The sequence below is a fragment of the Phacochoerus africanus genome, chromosome 6, assembly GCF_016906955.1.
Source record: "Phacochoerus africanus isolate WHEZ1 chromosome 6, ROS_Pafr_v1, whole genome shotgun sequence".
Classification (NCBI taxonomy): domain Eukaryota; kingdom Metazoa; phylum Chordata; class Mammalia; order Artiodactyla; family Suidae; genus Phacochoerus; species Phacochoerus africanus.
The window spans coordinates 33,551,227-33,568,493 of NC_062549.1; the positions used below are offsets into that span (position 1 = coordinate 33,551,227).

Here is a 17,267-nt window from a genome sequence, read left to right on the forward strand (position 1 = left end):
AAGCCCTCATGCACAGATGGTGGGGATATAAACTGGTGCAGCCACTAGTGAAAATAGTACAGAGATTTCTTCAAAAGATTAAAAGTAGAACTACCAATGATTCAGCTATTTTATTCCTGGGAATTTACTGGAAGAAAACAAAAATACTAGGTAGAAAAGATATATTCACCCCCATGTTCACTGCAGCATTGACAAGAGCCAAGTTATGGAAGAAACCTCCATGCCTTCCAATAGGTGAGGGGATAAAGAATATGTGGTATACTTATCTACAATGGAATATTAGCCATGAAAAATGAAATCTTGCCATTTGCAACAACATGGATGGACCTAGAAGGTATAATGCTAAGTGAAATGAGCTGGACAAAGAAAGATAAACATGTATGACAAACATGTATGATTTCACCTAAAAGTAGAATCTAAAAAGTAAAACAAATGAACAAACATAACAAAATAGAAACAGAGTCAAAGATACCGAGAACAAACAAGTGGTTGCCAAAGAGGCAGGTGGTGGTGGGGGAGAGAGATACAGGTGAGAGTTATTAAGTGATACAAAATTCCAGTTGCAAAGTAAATGAATCTCAGGTATGAAATGTACAGTGTGAAGAATACAGTAAATAATTATGTATTATCTTTGTATGGTGACAGATTGTAGCTGGACTTACAGTGGTGATCATTTTGAAACACACAGAAATACTGAACCACCATGTTTTGCCCCAGGAACTAACATAGCGTTGCAGGTCATACCTCAAAACCAAAAAAAAAAAAAAATTATAGAAAAAGAGATGAGATTTGTGGTTACCATCGGTGGAGGCTGGGGAGGGGAAACTCGATGAAGACAGTCAAAAGGTACAAGCCTCCAGTTCTAAGTACTAGGGATGTGAAGTACAACATGATAAATATAATTAACACGGCTGTATGTTACACAAGAAAGTTACTGAGAGAGTAAATCCTAGGAGTTCTCATCACAAAGAAACTTTTTCTACTTCTTTAATTTTGTATCTCTTATTTACTGTGATAATCATGTTGTGATGTTTGTGTGTCAAATCAAAGGGCCTTGGACCATATAGATGAACTCAGAAAATATTTAATTAGATTAGTCCTATACATGTTGAAAAGAGCTAATGACTTAACTGAATTATACTTACAGTGAAAAAAGAAGTTCCACAAAAGCGAGTACATATTCCTCGTACAAAACCTTCATGCGCTTGTATTGTACGGATACATTTTCGTTTAGTTAAGTTCCAAATTCTAACCTATGATAAAGCATACTAGGAAATTTCAGGCAAGTAAAAACATAAAATGTTTAGGCACAAAAATACTAAATTCCAAGAAAAATCAACACTGAAAAGGCTATAAATCACTTTACCAGATAGCTAAAAACAAAATCTTCTAGATTAAAATAATGCAATGCTCATGGATAAGCATATCAACAAGCAGTAAATTCAATCTGCTAAATACTCTGGATTCTAGTTTAAAGTGCTTCAAAGCTTTCTTTTCTTGCCAGAGTAGGAAATAATTAAGTGTTGAATTAATAACATCCTCCATGAAAAAACTCACACTTAAATATCTGTATTGTAAACACGCCTTATTACTTACTGTCAAACTGAACCTTAAGCTACTATGTTTTTAATTGCTTAGGTTTAGATAAATACTACTGAGGTTACCAAATCAAAAAGAATTTAGTCTTGAGAATTAAAAGAAAACCAGGACATAGAAAAATGAAATCAAATGAATTAAAACCCACCGTAACTCACAACTAAAGGAAGAACATTTGTAATATAACTTTTTAGTTTGAATTATCAACGTTTAGATTGACACTTGCCTCTCCATCACATGCCCCAGAAAGGACAGTGGCCAGGCTCTTTGGATGCTTGGCCAAGCAATTGACTCCATCTCGGTGACCATCCAGGGAAGCAAGGAATGGTTTTGCAAACACTCGTTCCAGTTTGGTAGCATTTAAAGCTCTTACATATTCTCGTGGGACCTCAAAAGGATGTAAGGCAGGATCATAGTTTCTTGGAACTGAAATAAGAATGACTTCTCTTAATTAAATGCTTCACATTTAGTATTTCCTGTGGTCTTCCTCAGTGAATCATTCAATTTGCTATTCAAAAAAGCTTCTATAACGGGACACTGTTCTATGTCTAGCCCTGTGAAGAATACAAAGGTTAAAGACTTTGTCCAAAAACCTCTCCAGGATGACCAGAAAAACACATGATATATGTTTGCCCAGCTTAATTCAAAGCTCCTTAATGGGCAGGGAACACTATTAATCTCCAGTACCAATCACCATACTGATTGGCATTCAATATTGTGATTATGATGATAGCTACTATTTGAGCATTTTCCATGTTTGTTTGCTTAAAAAACCGAGTTGAAGAGTTCCCATCATGGCACAGCAGAAACGAATCCGACTAGGAACCATGAGGTTGTGGGTTTGATCCCTGGCCTTCCTCAGCAGGTTAAGGATCCGGCGTTGCCATGAGCTGTGGTGTAGGTCGCAGATGCGGCTGGGATCTGGCGTTGCTGTGGTATGGCATAGGCCAGAGGCTACAGCTCTGATCAGACCCCTAGCCTGGGAACCTCCATATGCTGTGAGTTCGGCCCTAAAAAGACAAAAAAACAAAATAAAATTAAATATATATATATATATATATATAAAAACCCTAATGTATAAAAGTAAATGCAGCTTCTTACTCCACAACTTCACCCTCATGTCCTTCTCTCTGACTCCATTAATGGTAATCCAACATTTAGTGAAACTCAAATGATGGTTATTCTTTTGTATTCCATCATCCACACTGGGGAATGACAATACTGATGGTCTGTCTTCTGCTCTCTGGAAAACTTCTTATTTAGGCATCACATTCTTTTCTCACCTCCAGTAACTTAGTTTGGGCCCTTATTACTTTATACCTAGACTACTACAATATTATCCCTACTCTATTTGGTCCAATTTACACTAACATCAGAGTAATCACCCTAATACACAGCAGTTTACATGTTATTCCCATGCCCCCAAATTGTCAAAGGCTCTTTACAGTGGTGGCCTTCAAACTCTTCTGATTGTATGCCCTGACAATAACAGTTTTTGAGAAAGTCTCTCCTTTCAACATATATACATTTATTTCATTTAGGTATATAAGTAAAGATCTTGTTTGTTAAAATTTCCATTTAATGCTATGAGAGTGATTCAAAGGTTTTTTGCTGTTTTGTTTGTTTCCTTTTTAAGGCCTCGCCTGCAGCATATGGAAGTTCCCAGGCTAGGGTCAAATCAGAGCTGCAGCTGCAGGCCTAAGTTACAGCCACAGCAACACCAGATTCTAAACCCACTGCCTGAGGCCAGGGATCAAATGTGCATCCTCACATACACTGTCTGGTTCTTAACCTGCTGAGCCACAACAGGAACACCAATTCAAAGTCTTTAATATCAATTTATTTCAATGTTTGGTTTTAATGGTTACCATAGCTGAAAATAATACAGGCAGAACTCCCTTTTGTATGGTACTGTGTTATCAGAACCATGGGATCCAGAACCCTTCCTTTGCCCAGTTTTGTGTTAACATGTAGCCTCAGTCACTATGAAACTGTCAAAGAGCAGAACTGGTTTAGTTAACATGAAGACTGTATGAACTTCACAAAGACAAGCAGGTCCAAACAGAAGACATCCATAGCTGGCTATGTGTATTCAGTGTGTTTAATTTTCAGTCCCATCCACCGGTTTTACAAAGGTTATTTCTGAAGTAGGTCTTGAAAATTCCCATCTTCTCTGATATCAACAGATGTTCCTACAACTAATTGGCATTTTAATAACGTTAACTGTTAAAAAATCAACGAAGTAGATAATTCTGTTTGCCATTTTTCCATGTACACAAAATGAATTTTTACAGATGACACTTTCATCATTTTCAGCACAAAATTTTTTAAATGGAAAGACTTCCAAATATGCCATTTTTAAAAGATCTCTCCATTGCACAAGATTTTGTGAAAAGTAATCACTTTTTTACTCATCATTAGTCATTAAAATGAACCTTGAAGTAGGTTTTATCTATATCTATCTATCTAGTGTCTTTTTAGGGCCGCACCTGCAGCATATGGAGGTTCCCAGGCTAGAGGTCAAATTGAAGCTGTAGCCACTGGCCTATGCCACAGCCACAGCCAGGCCAGATTCTAAACCCGCTGAGCAAGGCCAGGGATCAAACCCACATCCTCCAGATGCTAGTCAGATTCGTTTCTGCTGAGCCACAACAGCAACGCCTATTTTTTTTAATAACTTAAAATTCCTTTAGTATTCAGAACCACAGAAAAGTTCTGCAAATCGAAAAAAATGCTTAACTCATCATTATGTTGTACAACTTCTAAGAGCTCTGCCATAATATAACAAAAAAAAAAAAAAAACCTTTGCAAAAAAAAAAAAAAAAAAGATTTTCTTGTGTCTCCCTATCACTCCACAAGTAATTATTATGATTCTATATTTTTGGAGTTCCCGTTGTGGTGCTCCAACTAGGAACCATGACATTGGGAGTTCGATCCCTGGCCTTGCTCAGTGGGTTAAGGATCTGGCATTGCCGTGAGCTGTGGTGTAGGTCGCAGACATGGCTCAGATCCTGCTTTGCTGTGGCTGTGGTATAGGCCAGCATGTGTAGCTCCAACTCAATCCCTAGCCTGGGAACCTCCATATGCCGCAAATGCGGCCCTAAAAGGCAAAAAAAAAAAAAAAGATTCTATATTTACAATAATATAATTCCCCTATAAATGTAATCTGTAATATGCTGCAATATTCTGAAGGCAGAAGAACACCTTTGTCAATCCTCTAGTCTTTTCTTAGGACACCTAGTATACCACATATAGCAAGTGACAATTCAACATTAGCTCAAATGAAGACGTCAGTGTCAATACAAGTACTAGGTAAAAAAGATTAATTTGTTTTTAGGACAAGAAATACAAATTAGACTAATGTTTTTTTCCACCCCACAATGAGTAACCCAGTACATCCATTTTAGAGACTGCTGATCAATGGAATGAAAGCTCCTTTCCGGTCTTCCACATCCTGATTCAAACCTACTTCATTATCTTCAAATACCTTCTGAAACTCAGCTCTAGCCAAACTGGTTTATTCATTGACATCTAAAACCTCCTTGAACTTTCCTAGTCTTGATTCCTTCCAGAAGCCATTTCTTCCACCAAGAATGTATTCTGACTTTTGCACTAACCTATCTAAACCTTATGCATCCTTTAAGAACATTCATCTTAAATCTCCTACCTTCTATAAAGTTTTTCAAATTGCCACCATCATGCCCATCTCTAAATTTATATATTCAGTGAACAATAAACATTCCAATAAATAGATGTGGAACACCTGCCATATGGCACAAGCACCGAGGATACCACAGCTAACAAGCTCATGGCATATGTTTATGTATGATGGAAGTGCCTGCACTAGGGGTTGAATTGGGGCTGCAGCTGCAGACCTATGCAACAGCAACACTGGCTCTGAGCCACATCTGCATCCTACACCACAGCTTGCCACAACGTAAAATCCTTAACCCACTGAGCAAGACCAGGAATTGAACCTGCATCCCCATAGACACTATATCAGGTTCTTAACCCTCTGAGCCACAACAGGAGCTCCAATATTACTGTTTTGTTACTTAGCCTGTAAATATCCTGTGAGCAGAGATCATATATTTACTTAACATTGCTCATAATATATATACTGATAACCTCTCTAATGGTGAAATATTGTTCTAGCCTCACTTTCTATAGCTTACTCATTACTCAAACTTTGAAGACATGGCCCTTCTCTTGCCTTAAGTTGATTCGTGCCTTAAAGACTTTGCACCTGTTACTCTTCACTTTGGAAGAGTCCGGTCACACGTTGTCATTTAGGTCCCTTGTCATTTAGATATCAGCTGTAATTCATAAGCAGTCAGCATGTTAATGCGGAAACAGACAAGGATGGATAAATAAAACTCACTAATTTCATTTTAGCCATTTCCCCCATCAAACTTCTCCACAAGCGTTCTTAGGAGAAAGCGGATAGCTTTAAGTTTCCCCTTTCTTCTCACATCCAGAAGTACGTAATTTTAAGTAATAAAATGGCCAAAAGTTAGAGCACCAGAAAAGGTTCAGAGAGTAACAGAAAAGGTTTAAAGAAGTCTGCTTAACTGTTAAATCCTTCATTCCTGAGTTTGGCTCACTCAAATTCCACTTTTCTTCAACATGAACCTGAGAAAAATCAAGACAGCAGCGGCTTGGAAGGAGGGAAGCAGACGTATTTCGCCATGTAACTAACCTTCCCACTTACCACTAGAGAAAGTTGTTAGGAAAAGGACTTGAAGACAAGTTTTCTGCTATCAAGTACCAGATTTATCTAAACAAAGTGCCTTGGCGAAAGAAGAGCGGGGAAAGAAGAACACTGAAACCAGTCTCCCCCTAGCCTTATTCAGTAGAAGCCAAGGTTGGCAAACTCCCAACTAACTTGTCTCACCTCTCTGTAAGTCCAATTTAGTTTCGCGGACATAGTTGTCCGGGTTCCGGCTCAGCATCTTCACCTTCATTTTGCTGCTAATCCTTGCGATACCACGCGCCTTTCTCTCCAGACCCCTGTGGCGGCTGCCTGACGAGGTACCCCGGTCGACACATGCCACTTCCGCTTCTTCTCAAATACTTCCTGTCACGTGACTTCCACAGAGCGGAAACCCGGCCGCTCAGCTGGCCCCCTCGGCGCTCCATAGTTTTGCGGACAAAGGTTGGCGAGGGGCGGTGTTTCAACTGCGTTCTCGCTTCCAATCCCAGCGGCGTGCGCCGCCAGTCCCCCGGGGCGAGGCAGGGCGGGGTTTTGGCTGAGGTGCCCCGCCCTCTTCGCGCTCTTCGGCGTGTGGCTGCGACCGTCTCGCAAGACCCTTGCGGCTGGGTCTCTGGGCTTGGTTTCGGTGCCACGGTGTCTGACTCCACGCTGGGGTCTCGGAAGTGGTCTCGTGCCCCGCGGTTCCTGCTTCAGCGCGGCGACCGTCGCCACGGTGGCGGCCACTGTACCTCGTCCCAGCTCCGCGGCATCAGTGGGCCCTGAGCATATGTCGGGCCAGGGCCAGACGGCGTCCGCGTCGTCGGCGTGGAGCTCGATATTCCGCCACGTCCGGTACGAGAATCTGGTAGCGGGCGTGAGTGGTGGGGTCCTTTCCAACCTCGCGCTGCACCCACTCGACCTTGTGAAGATCCGCTTTGCCGGTAAGAGACAGCTCAGACTCTGAGCTTCTCCTTGCTGTCACCCCGAATGAGTGACAAAGACACAGAATGAGATCTTGCCCTCCCCTGCTTCTTACGTACTACAGGCGAGGCAGGCGTTGAAGAAGATGCTTCTGTCCGGGCCCACCTGGAGCCACATTTGAGGAAGGGAAGTCTGGTGAAGGGGTTTGACTGCCGTCATCCCCTTTCCTCAACACTAAGGAATGAGGAGTATGGGCATAAAAGCCTGAGAAAAGTCCTCATTGGAGTATAACGTGGGCCAAATATATGAAATAAGAGAGAGTTCATCCTATTTTAGGGCTTAACCCTCGCATTCACCCTTGAAGGTACAGGTGTCCCCCGCTTTTCGAAAGTTCGCTTTACACTATCTCGCTTTTAGGAAAGGCTTACATGAGTACCTGTGTTCCGCTAATTCAAAAATCCGAAAGAAACCCGAAGAGGATTTTGGCCATTACAGAAAGAAAGGGAAAAGCGAAAATAGCGTTGAGCGTTTGTTGTGCAACAAGCCCTCGTAGAGGCAGCATGCACCGCTGGCAGCACGAGTGGCACCACCAGCTCCTCTCCTGAGAACTACACTTGGCATCTCAGCATCAAACCGCCATAGCTTTGGAGTGTGTCTTTGAGCATCTGTGCTTTATCTGGATTTAGTTTGTGCATCCATTAGCAAGGTGCGTGCTAAGGTAATTGCTTCTTTGCTTTATGCAATTTTGGCTTATTAAAGTTTTCACCCTTTCGAATAGCTGGGGAAACCTGTACTTTGAAGCTTTAGGATAACCACGTGTTTGGCCTCTGGGCTGAGAGGAAAATCCAAGTGTTTAGAGTAATCCTTAGCAGATAGTTAGGAATGGAATTAGGAATAGAAAGTTCTTGAAAGTTTGTTTTTGGCATTTTTAGTGTGATACGAGGTCCTGTGAGGAACCCAAATACTACTGTTTTTTACTTTGCTGTATTGAATTAAGTGCATTGCCTTAAGTGAATTAAATATATTGAAATTAACAAAGTACTTTACAAGTTAAACATAACATTAAATTCTGGAAAATACAGCTTCAAAGAAGGTCTTTGATAACTTTATTTGGAAACTATTTTCTGGCATTTCACTTCTGTAATTACTACAAGTTAAGCTCTGCCTTGAGAATTAGATCTGCAGAAGTGGTTTATCTTAGGGTTTAGTTAATTCTGTTCACCTGGTGTATATTGTTCTTTTACTGTTTGTAGACTGCTCTATGGGATTCAGAAGCACCTAAATAAAGTTCTTGCCCTCCAGGAACTTGTGTTCTAATTGTAGACTTGAGATTAGTCAAATAAAAAGGAGTTGTTAACAACATAAAATCAAGGGCAAAATAGAATAAATAAAAATTCCAAAATATAAGTAGAGGTAGTCTGTTAAGAAAATTATGGATTTGTGGTGGCCATATATATCTATACCTGTAAAAGTTCCATTAGATTTTGAGGTTCCCCAGAGAAGGACTAAAAATTGAACAGTTGAAGAGGAGGCAAGGAGTTCCCTCTGTGGCACAGCAGAAACAAATCTAACTAGGAACCATGAGGTTGCGCATTCGATCCCTGGCCTTGCTCAGTGGGTTAAGGATCCGGTGTTATTGTTAGCCGTGGTGTAGGTTGCAGACACGGCTTGGATCTGGTGTTGCTGTGGCTGTGGCGTAGGCGGGCAGCTGTAGCTCCGTTTCAACCCTAGCCTGGGAACCTCCATATGCTGTGGGTGCAGCCTTAAAAAAAAAAAAAAAAGAGGCAAGAAGCCATTGAAAATCTGTGACAATTATGGAATGTTCTCCCTAGAAGAAAATCCACAAAGGCATATAATGCCCATGGAATTTTCGATGCACACACAAATAATTATGATAACAAGAACAGTCATTTTGCCTTTAATTGCAGCAAGGGCAGTGAACTAAGAACTATACTTCCATTATATCATTTACTGCTCTCAACAACCCTGTGAATTTATTATTCCTGTTATAGAAATGAGGATAATTGAAGTTGACTAACTTGCCCAAGTCACAAATTTGTAAGTAATAGATCTGGGATTTGAATCCAGGCAGTTTAACTCCAGTACCCTCTGACACTTAACTACTTACTCCAGTAGCCCTAGGAATTCCTGATACATGAAGAAAAGAATTCTGAACTTGGCTGCAGGTGCAGGCCTGTATGACTTGGTAGTTCTCTTCTGCAGCATTTTATGTAGGAGCAGAAGAGGTGATGCTTGAGGTAATGATTAAGGAATAGCATTGGCTTGGTGAGTTTAAGTGTTGTGAAGTAGACTATACCTGAGAAAAGGGAATTCTTAGTAATTGTGATGAACTGGAGAGCACATTAGGAGAGAAGTAGGGCATAGGTGACAGATAAGGCGATTAAGATAGTATGGGAGGACAAAATTAAAGACCTAGGAATTGAAATAGGACTTTGTAATAACAAGCTCATAGTATGGCTGAGCGATGGTAATAGAAAAGAAGAAAATTTAGGAAGATGAATAAGTGAAATCAGAATAGTGGATTGGCCACCAGCATTAATGCCATAGTTTTCACGATTTCATACAGTGAAGCTCTTCTAAAAAAATTAAAATACCAAGCGATGAGTGATGGGGTGTTAGTCTTGACCATTAAACCAAACATGCACTATTTCATTGAGTTCAGGTGCAAATTGAAACTGAGAGGTGTCCAAAATAGTTGAAAGATTAGAAATCACTTCTTGCGAGAAGTAGCTGGAAGAACTAGTTTAACTTAGGGGGTGGGAGGGTCTTAAGGTATTTAGAGAACTGCCAAAAGGGGAAGGGGAGCTGCCTTATATGGAAGAATAGCACACTTCAAATTTTGTATGTGTATGGTATTTCAAGACACAGTAGCATAAATAAACTAATATTTACTGAATGCTTGCTATGTGCTTTAGGCATCCTATGGATTAAGTCAGTTCTCTGTAATTTTTAGAGTTAGGATCTGTTATTTTTCTCATTTCATGGGTGAGAAAAACTCAGGCACAGAGTACTCTAGTAACTTACTCAAGGTCACACAATAAGTGTTGGAATTGGTTTTCAAACCTAGGAAGTCTGATTCCATAGCATGTGCTGTTAGTTTGAAACTGTAAGTAGGTAGTTGGGTTATGTTTCCAGCTTGGCACATCTTTTATACCACGTGAAACTGGAAACCTCGAATGGATATTAGGAATGAGATGAGAACTAGAAATGTAGAAACCATAGCACAGAGGTAGGAATTGAAGCTACTTAGTGATTAAGAGACTACCCCTGTTGAGTGGAAAGATTGTCTAAAAGTCAGCCTTTAAAGGATGGGCAGAAGAAAAGGAGGCTGCAAAGAAAATTTAGTGGCCAAAGAGGAGGAGAATCAGGAGAGAGTGAAACCAGCTTGAGGAAATGTGTTTTAGGAGGTGAACAATGTCAGGTGCTGCCCAAGGGTTAGAGAGGAATAGAAACATGCACCTGGAGGTAATCTTTAAAGCACTTGCAGTGGATTAAGAAGCAGAGGAGGTGAGAAAAATCTCTTCTGAGATGTTAGTTATCTCTTCCAGAAGCTTAACTGACTAGGAGGCACTCGGATCTGAGAGGAGACACTCCAGGAGATTCTTGAGTGATTCCATTTTGATGGGAAAAAAACTAAAAGTGAGAAAGAGATTGGAGATGGAGACAGGAAGATAAGTGAGGTTTCTCAGGGGTTCTAATCGAACAGAATCTAGAGCAGTCTCAAACTTGTTTGACCACAACCCTCAGCAGGAAATAAACTTCACTTTTGCTCTCTAGCATGAGGACACATACACACGTTACTGAAACAAGTTTCATATAGCAATACTTACCCTTACTACTTGTGATGTCATTTATATTGTCTTCTCTTCAAGTCTATTGGTTTTTTGTGGTTTTTTGTCTTTTAATGATCTCCTCAATTTCTTCACCCATCTGCAGGTTTTAAAATGCTAACAGAATAGTAAATCAACTATGCTCTAATTTAAATTTTTTAAATTAAAAAATAAAAATGCTAACGCAGAATACAGGTAGAGAGGATTGGTTTTATTAAGAGGGATCGGCTCTTCAGTGTGACAGGAAAGAAGAATAAAACTCATGCCCAGCAAATGAACGAGGTTGTAATTGGGTAGTAAAATTAGTATCCCTTCTTGACTCCCTCCTGCACACCAAACTTTTCTATCTTCCAGTAGTGTCTGTTGGCATCTTTTTAGTACTATCAGAGGCTTTCGTAACAGTTACGCAGGAGGCACTTAGATGTACATGCTAATTCTTCAGTGGCAAGTATTTTTAAAACCATTATGAAGCTATTTAGGCCAAAAATATTCACTTTATTTATATAGCAACTTTAATTTGAAATTAGGGAGGCCTTAGTTCAGATCCTCTTCATCTCAGTAACTTCACCATGGTCTCTTAACATGTTTCCTTGCTTCCAGTTTTGCCACCTTCACATGCATTCCCCCTGGGCTATCAGGGTCTCCTTTCTAAACACATACTTGATGATCTTAGGCACATTTGAACCCAAGTTTGAGAAATAAGGGACTTTGAGACCATAGCCAAACTCTCTTGTGATTTTCAAGAACCTTTGCAATTTAGTCTTAGTCTGCTAAGGCTACCATAACAAAATATCACAGATAGGGTGGCTTGAACAAGAGAAATTTTCTCATAGTTCTGGGGGCTCAAGTCCAGGATCAAGGGGCCAGCAGGGTTGGTTTTGTGGTAAAACCTTGGCTTACAAATGACTACCTTCTGGCTGTGCTCTCCTATGACCTATGGGCCCCACACTTATGATCCCATTTAATCTTTTTTTATGTTAAACATTTTTAAAATTTTTAATTAAAGTATAGCTGATATACAGTCTTATGACAATTTTTACAGCAGAGTGACTTGGCCATACACTTATTACATATATGTATACATATACTTATTACATATACGTTCTTTTTTTGTTATTTTCCATCATGGTCTATCCCAGGAGATTGGATATAGTTCCCAGTGCTATACAGTAGGACCTTGTCGTTTATCCATTCTAAATGTAATAATTTGCATATACCAGCCCCAAACTCCTACTCCCTCCCCCTTGTCAACCACAAGTCTGTCTGTGAGCCTGTTTCTGTTTTGTAGATAGGTTCATTTATGCCATATATTAGATTCCACATATAAGTTATATTATAGGGTGTTTGTCTTTCACTGTCTTGACTTACTAGTATGATCATCTCCAGTTGCATCCATGTTGCTGGAATGGCATTATTTCATTCTTTTTTTGGCTAAATAGGATTGCATTGTGTATATGGACCAGATCTTCTTTTTTTTTTTTTTTTTGACTTTTTAATTTATTTTTTTTTTCCCACTGTACAGCAAGGGAATCAAGTTATCCTACACGTATACATTACAATTACATTTTTTCCCCACCCTTTGTTCTGTTGCAACATGAGTATCTAGACAAAGTTCTCAATGCTATTCAGCAGGATCTCCTTGTAAATCTATTCTAAGTTGTGTCTGATAAGCCCAAGCTCCCGATCCCTCCCACTCCCTCCCCTTCCCATCAGGCAGCCACAAGTCTTTTCTCCAAGTCCATGATTTTCTTTTCTGAGGAGATGTTCCTTTGTGCTGGATATTAGATTCCAGTTATAAGTGATATCATATGGTATTTGTCTTTGTCTTTCACTCAGTATGCGATTCTCTAGTTCCATCCATGTTGCTGCAAATGGCATTATGTCATTCTTTTTATGGCTGAGTAGTATTCCATTGTGTATATATACCACATCTTCCGAATCCAATCATCTGTCGATGGACATTTGGGTTGTTTCCATGTCCTGGCTATTGTGAATAGTGCTGCAATGAACATGCGGGTGCATGTGTCTCTTTTAAGTAGAGTTTTGTCCAGATAGATGCCCAAGAGTGGGATTGCAGGGTCATATGGAAGTTCTACGTATAGATTTCTAAGGTATCTCCAAACTGTTCTCCATAGTGGCTGTACCAGTTTACATTCCCACCAACAGTTCAGGAGGGTTCCCTTTTCTCCACAGCTCCTCCAGCATTTGTTATTTGTGGATTTATTAATGATGGCCATTCTGACTGGTGTGAGGTGGTATCTCATGGTAGTTTTGTGGTATCTCATTTGTATTTCTCTTATAATCAGCAATGTTGAACGTTTTTTCATGTGTTTGCTGGCCATCTGTATATCTTCTTTGGAGAAATGTCTATTCAGGTCTTTTGCCCATTTTTCCATTGATTGATTGGCTTTTTTGCTGTTGGGTTGTATAAGTTGCTTATATATTCTAGAGATTAAGCCGTTGTCAGTTGCATCATTTGAAACTGTTTTCTCCCATTCTGAAAGTTGTCTTTTTGTTTTCTTTTGGGTTTCCTTTGCTGTGCAAAAGCTTTTCAGTTTGATGAGGTCCCATGGGTTTATTTTTGCTTTTATTTCTGTTGTTTTGGGAGACTGACCTGAGAAAATATTCATGATGTTGATGTCAGAGAGTGTTTTGCCTATGTTTTCTTCTAGGAGTTTGATGGTGTCCTGTCGTATATTTAAGGCTTTCAGCCATTTGGAGTGTATTTTTGTGCATGGTGTGAGGGTGTGTTCTAGTTTCATTGCTTTACATGCAGCTGTCCAGGTTTCCCAGCAATGCTTGCTGAATAGACTTTCTTTTTCCCATTTGATGTTCTTGCCTCCCTTGTCAAAGATGAATTGACCATAGGTGTCAGGTTTTATTTCTGGGTTCTCTATTCTGTTCCATTGGTCTGTCTGTCTGTTTTGATACCAGTACCACACTGTTTTGATGACTGTGGCTTTGTAGTATTTCTTGAAGTCTGAGAGAGTTATGCCTCCTGCTTGGTTTTTGTTTCTCAGGATTGCTTTGGCGATTCTGGGTCTTTTATTGTTCCATATAAATGTTTGGATTGTTTGTTCTAGTTCTGTGAAAAATGTCATGGGTAATTTGATAGGGATTGCATTGAATCTGTAGATTGCTTTGGGTAGTATGGCCATTTTTACAATATTGATTTTCCCAATCCAGGAACATGGAATATCTTTCCATTTCTTTCCATCTTCTTTGATTTCTTTGATTAAAGTTTTATAGTTCTCAGAATATAGGTCCTTTACCTCCTTGGTCAGGTGTATTCCGAGGTATTTGATTTTGTGAGGTGCAATTTTAAAAGGTATCGTATTTTTGTATTCCTTTTCTAACATTTCATTGCTGGTATACAGAAATGCAACTGACTTCTGAATGTTAATCTTATATCCTGCTACTTTGCTGAATTTATGAATCAGTTCAAGTAGTTTTTGGGTTGAGTCCTTAGGGTTTCTATGTATAGTATCATGTCATCTGCATACAGTGACAGTTTGATCTCTTCTCTTCCTATATGGATGCCTTTTATTTCTTTTGTTTGTATGATTGCTGTGGCTAGGACTTCCAAAACGATGTTGAAGAGCAGTGGTGAGAGTGGGCATCCCTGTCTTGTTCCAGATTTGAGTGAGAAGGCTTTCCGTTTTTCCCCATTGAGGATTATATTTGCTGTGGGTTTCTCATAAATGGCTTTGATTATATTCAGGAATGTTCCCTCTATACCCACTTTGGCGAGGGTCTTGATCATGAATGGATGTTGGACTTTGTCAAATGCTTTTTCTGCGTCTATTGAGATGATCGTATGATTTTTGACTTTTCTTTTGTTAATGTGGCGTATGATGTTGATTGATTTGCATATGTTGAACCATCCTTGTGAACCTGGGATGAACCCTACCTGGTCATGGTGTATAATTTTTTTGATATGTTGTTGGATTCGGTTGGCTAAGATTTTGTTGAGAATTTTTGCATCTATATTCATCAATGATATTGGGCGATAGTTTTCTTTTTTGGTGGTATCTCTGTCTGGTTTTGGAATGAGGGTGATGGTGGCATCATAGAATGTCTTTGGGAGTATTCTTTCTTCTTCAACCTTTTGAAAGAGTTTAAGGAGGATGGGCACCAATTCCTCTTTATATGTTTGATAGAATTCACCTGTGAAGCTGTCTGGACCAGATCTTCTTAATCCATTCATCTGACAGTGGACATTTAGGTTGTTTCCATGTCTTGGCTGTTGTGAGCAGTGCTGCTGTGAATGTAGGTGACCCGGCTTAATCTTGATTACCTCCTTTCTTAAAGGCCCTGTTTCCGAATACACTCTCATAAAAGTTTAGGGCTTCAACATATGAATTAGGGGGAGCACACAATTCAGTCCTTAACCAGGCCCTTGCCCTTCTAAATAAACCTGTAAATAGGCTGATTTTCTACCATCCTTTCCCTGTACCAGCCATACACTTCAGCTACACCATGTCTCCAGGGTTGTCCCAAACAGTGCCGGGTGCTGTGACACTTCTTGTATTTGTACAGCTCTTCCACTTGTCTAGAGATAAACTCTTTTCGTTTTTCCCAAAGACAAGTTTCCAAGCAGTCCTCAAGGCTGTACCCTAGCATCTGCCCTCTGACTTTCCATGACACCCTCCTGCGTCTTCCCACTTCCTACTATACACAGTGTTCATGTTTCCTCTGTATTCCCGTAGCACTTCATAACACTTACCATGGTGCTTATGACTTTGCAGTGAAATTCCTGGTCCTTTTTGCCTTGAAGAGTGTATCTTAGGATCAGGATTTGTGTCCTTCTTAGGTTTATATTCTCTCTTTGCCTGGCAATAACAGTCAATAAATTTTTCTTTTTTTAATAAATAATTATCTGTGAACAAACAAATATTTTTTCAAAATTAAAGATTTGAGGAAGTTCCCATGTGGTGCAGCAGGTTAAGTATCCGGCATTGGCACAACTGCGGCATGGGTTCAGTCCCTGGCCTGGGAACTTCCACATGCTGTAATGGCAGCCAAAAAGAAAAAAAAAAATTAAAGATTTGATCCTAACTATATGATAAAGTAGGTAAGATTATAGTATTAAGGAAGCATAGGGTACAAAATGTTGTTGCTTATTAGAGATATCTCATACACTGTACTTCTGGGATTAAGCAACTTTTCACAACAAAGTCATAACTGTAGAAAGCAAAGATGGAGTTCCCGTTGTGACACAGCAGAAACGAATCTGACTAGGAAACATGAGGTTGCAAGTTCGATCCCTGGCCTTGCTCAGTGGGTTAAGGATCCAGCGTTGCCATGAGCTGTGGAATAGGTCGTAGATGTGGCTTGGATCCTGAGTTGCTGTGGCTGTGGTGTAGGCCAGCAGCTGTAGCTCCGATTAGACCCCTAGCCTGGGAACCTCCATATGCCTCGGGTGTGGCCCTAAAAAGCAAAAGCAAAAAAAAAAGGTGTTTTTGTTTAAGAGAGAACTTGTGTTGTGAGCTTATTGTTGAAAGAAAAATTTACTTAGAATATGTTTGTACAGGAGAATGAGAGACAGAAAACCCAAAGCATCAGAAAGATTATAAAGCACACACCAAAACATTTCTTGAGAGCCAGTCACTCTGCTACTTGCTTTTAAATCTATAAATCTCACAACAACCTGTGCTTTTTTTGGGGGGGGGGGCATGCTGGTGCCATGCAGAAGTTCCTGGAACAGGGATAGAACCTGAACCACAGCAGTGACAATGCTGAGTCCTTAACCCACTGAGCCACCAGGGAACTCCTTATTCCCACTTGTAAAGAGGATGCTGAAGCTCAGGAAGAAAAGACCAAGTAGCTAATTAGGGAAGTTATATTCAAATCCAGGACTCTAGTAAAGCCTAGTGTACTTCAATCTTATTTCATGGTGTAACATTGTCAGGTTAATGATGAAAGAAATTGATTTTTCCTCCTTTGCCTGGCATGGGTAAACAGTCCATGGTTCTCCTTTGCCAGGCTGCAGTATGCACAGTAAACTAGTCACAAGGGGACAGTGAACTGGGCATGCCTGAATATACCTAGTGGACTGTAATTTGTATGAACTTTCGGGGGTGGGGCAGCACTTTCACTTTGAACACCACTTCTAATTCTCTTTCTAAGGATATATGAATTTGTACAAATTTTGAACAGAATTTCCTTTGGAGACCTTTTAATAATAACAGAAGGAGGAAGTCCTG

The 17,267-nt window shown here is 39.9% G+C and overlaps 2 protein-coding genes across 3 annotated transcripts in view; one reads left to right on the plus strand and one right to left on the minus strand.

The window, feature by feature from the left end:
• The window catches only part of DCAF13 (DDB1 and CUL4 associated factor 13), a 31,400-nt gene extending 24,726 nt beyond the window's left edge, over positions 1-6,674 (minus strand). The window contains exons 1-3 of the mRNA XM_047783476.1: positions 6,491-6,674; positions 1,823-2,022; positions 1,146-1,253 (exon numbers count right to left, since the gene is read on the minus strand). Of these exons, the coding sequence (XP_047639432.1) occupies positions 1,146-1,253; positions 1,823-2,022; positions 6,491-6,560 (378 nt within the window). The 5' untranslated portion in view covers positions 6,561-6,674. The remainder of the gene's footprint in view (positions 1-1,145; positions 1,254-1,822; positions 2,023-6,490) is intronic.
• Positions 6,675-6,705: 31 nt separating this feature from the next.
• SLC25A32 (solute carrier family 25 member 32) overlaps positions 6,706-17,267 on the plus strand; it is a 29,006-nt gene continuing 18,444 nt past the window's right edge. Inside the window, exon 1 of one of the 2 annotated variants that reach the window (XM_047783477.1) lies at positions 6,706-7,230. In XM_047783477.1, the coding sequence (XP_047639433.1) occupies positions 7,077-7,230 (154 nt within the window). In that variant the 5' untranslated portion in view covers positions 6,706-7,076. The remainder of the gene's footprint in view (positions 7,231-17,267) is intronic. The other variant, XM_047783478.1, reaches the window with a different exon arrangement.